Source organism: Dendroctonus ponderosae, unplaced genomic scaffold, assembly GCF_020466585.1.
Source record: "Dendroctonus ponderosae isolate FM_Combo_2020 unplaced genomic scaffold, Dpon_F_20191213v2 Dpon_F_20191213_11, whole genome shotgun sequence".
Taxonomy (NCBI): Eukaryota; Metazoa; Arthropoda; class Insecta; order Coleoptera; family Curculionidae; genus Dendroctonus; species Dendroctonus ponderosae.
Genome location: NW_026017213.1, coordinates 728788 through 731483, shown reverse-complemented (window position 1 = coordinate 731483; position 2696 = coordinate 728788). Strand labels below are relative to the sequence as shown.

The 2696-nt window shown below is 21.2% G+C and overlaps 1 protein-coding gene and 1 pseudogene across 1 annotated transcript; both read left to right on the top strand.

Annotated features, from left to right (window-relative positions):
- The first annotated feature begins 30 nt into the window (after positions 1–30).
- Positions 31–784, top strand: LOC125502939 (annotated as a pseudogene).
- Positions 785–1038: 254 nt separating this feature from the next.
- Positions 1039–2296, top strand: LOC125502938 (NADH-ubiquinone oxidoreductase chain 5-like; the record flags this gene model as incomplete). Its single annotated transcript, XM_048662475.1, is given in 1 exon segment — positions 1039–2296. A coding segment is annotated over 1 exon segment (1125 nt), but the record flags the coding sequence as incomplete, so codon positions are not given.
- Between the last annotated feature and the right edge of the window lie 400 nt (positions 2297–2696).

Here is a 2696-nt window from a genome sequence, read left to right as displayed (position 1 = left end):
TTATGTTTAAATATAATTTTTTTTGTTAAAATTCCAATATTTTTAACTCATTTATGATTACCAAAGGCTCATGTAGAAGCTCCTATTTCAGGTTCAATAGTTTTGGCCGGGGTTATACTAAAATTAGGGGGTTATGGTTTATTTCGAGTTATGAAATTATCTATATTAGTTGATAATTATATAAATTTACTTATTATTATTATTTCTTTAATAGGAGGTGTATTTATTTCTTTAATATGTTTACGTCAAAGTGATATAAAAATATTAATTGCTTATTCTTCTGTTTCTCATATAGGATTAGTTTTAAGAGGTATTTTAACTATGAGATCTTGAGGAGCTTGAGGGGCTTTAATTTTAATATTAGCTCATGGTTTAAGATCTTCAGGTTTATTTTGTTTAGCAAATTTATTATATGAACGTACTCATAGTCGTAGTTTATTTTTAAATAAAGGATTTATTAATATTTTACCTAATTTATCTTTATTATGATTTTTATTATGTTCTTCTAGTATAGCTGCTCCTCCTTCTTTAAATTTGTTAGGTGAAATTTTATTAATTAATTCTTTAGTTTCTTATAATTTAATTTTAATATTAATTTTATTTTTTTTAGTTTTTTATAGAGCAGTTTATTCTTTATTTTTATATAGATATACCCAACATGGACAGTTGTATTCTGGTTTATTTTCTTTTAGATGTGTTAATTCTCGTGANNNNTTTTTACTTATTCTACATTGAATTCCTTTAAATTTAATATTTTTAAAATCAGAAATTTATATTTGAGTTTGTTTAAATAGTTTAGTTTATAAAATATTAATTTGTGGGATTAAAGATATGATTTCATTTTAAACAATTAGATGTAAAATTAATTATTGAAGATTTTTATTTTTTTCTTTATTTTTAATTTATATAGGTATAATTTTACTGTATTTTGATTATTCTATTTATTTGGAGCTATATTTGGTAAATTTAAATTCTTTAATAGTATCCTATGTTGCTTATATTGATTGAATTACTTTTATTTTTATAGGATTTGTTCTTTTTATTTCTTCAATAATTTTTAAATATACTGAGAATTATATAGAAGGAGATTTAAATTTAAAACGATTTAATTCACTAGTAGTTTTATTTATTTTTTCTATAATACTAATAATTATAAGTCTAAATTTAGTAACTATTTTATTGGGTTGGGATTTATTGGGTTTAGTTTCTTATATTTTAGTAATTTATTATCAAAATGTAAAATCTTTTAATGCGGGAATATTGACAGCTTTATCAAATCGTATTGGGGATGCTGCTTTACTAATAAGAATTGCTTTAGCCTCTAATTTTGGTAATTGAAGATTTTTATTTTATTTGGATTTATTTAATAATGATGCTTTTATACTTATATTATATTTTTTTATAATTTTAGCAGCTTTAACTAAAAGAGCTCAAATTCCTTTTTCTTCATGACTTCCTGCTGCTATAGCAGCTCCTACTCCTGTTTCATCGTTAGTACATTCTTCTACTTTAGTAACTGCAGGAGTCTACTTATTAATTCGAATTGAAATAGGGATTTCTAGAAATTTCTTATTTATTTTATTATATATTTCTTTAATAACTATATTTATGGCTGGGGTTTGTGCTAATTTTGAATTTGATTTAAAAAAAATTATTGCATTATCTACTTTAAGACAATTAGGTATAATAATTGTTATTYTATGTTTAGGTGGTAGGGATTTAGCTTTTTTTCATTTAATTATACATGCTTTATTTAAAGCATTACTTTTTATATGTGCTGGKATAATTATTCATAATATAGGTAATTGTCAAGATATTCGTTATATAAGAGGTTTYACTTTAAGAATACCTTTTACTTGTACTTGTATAAATATTAGTAATTTTGCTTTGTGTGGTATYCCTTTTATATCTGGGTTTTACTCAAAGGATTTAATTGTTGAAATTTTTTCATTACAAATTAATAATATTATTTTATATACTTTATTTTATCTATCTATTGGAATAACAGTATCTTATTCTTTACGTCTTTCATACTATATTTTTTTTGGGGTTAATAATTTAGTAAGTCTAAATCAAGTTGAAGAAAAAAGTAATTCTTTAATAATGAAGGGTATAACAGGTTTAGTTTTTTTTGTTATTTTTATAGGGAGATTAATAAGATGAATCATACATATTACTCCTTATTTTATTTTATTACCTATTTTTATAAAATTATTAACATTAATTGTAATTTTATTAGGGGCTCTTTTAGGATATGAATTTAATAGTGTATCTTATTTTTATATTTCTAAAATTTTTCAAAATTATAAATTATCAATGTTTATAGGAAATATATGAAATCTTCCTATTATAACCTTATACTTGATGAATCAAAAATTTCTTTTTATAGGTAAATTTTATTATAAAAATTTTGATCAAGGGTGACTTGAGTATTATGGAAGAAAGGGACTTTTTATAATTTTAATTGAGAATTTTAATATTATTCAATTAAGTTCTTTAAATTATTTTAAAAAAATTCTATTTTTTTCTTTAATTATAATTATTATTATAAATATTTATTCAAGTAGCTTATATATTTAGAGCAAGGTATTGAAGATACCTAGGAAGGGTTTACTCTTGAATATTTATAATACGAGTATTAGTATAATTTTACAGTGAAAATGTAATGTTTTTTAAACTATATAAATAAATATATG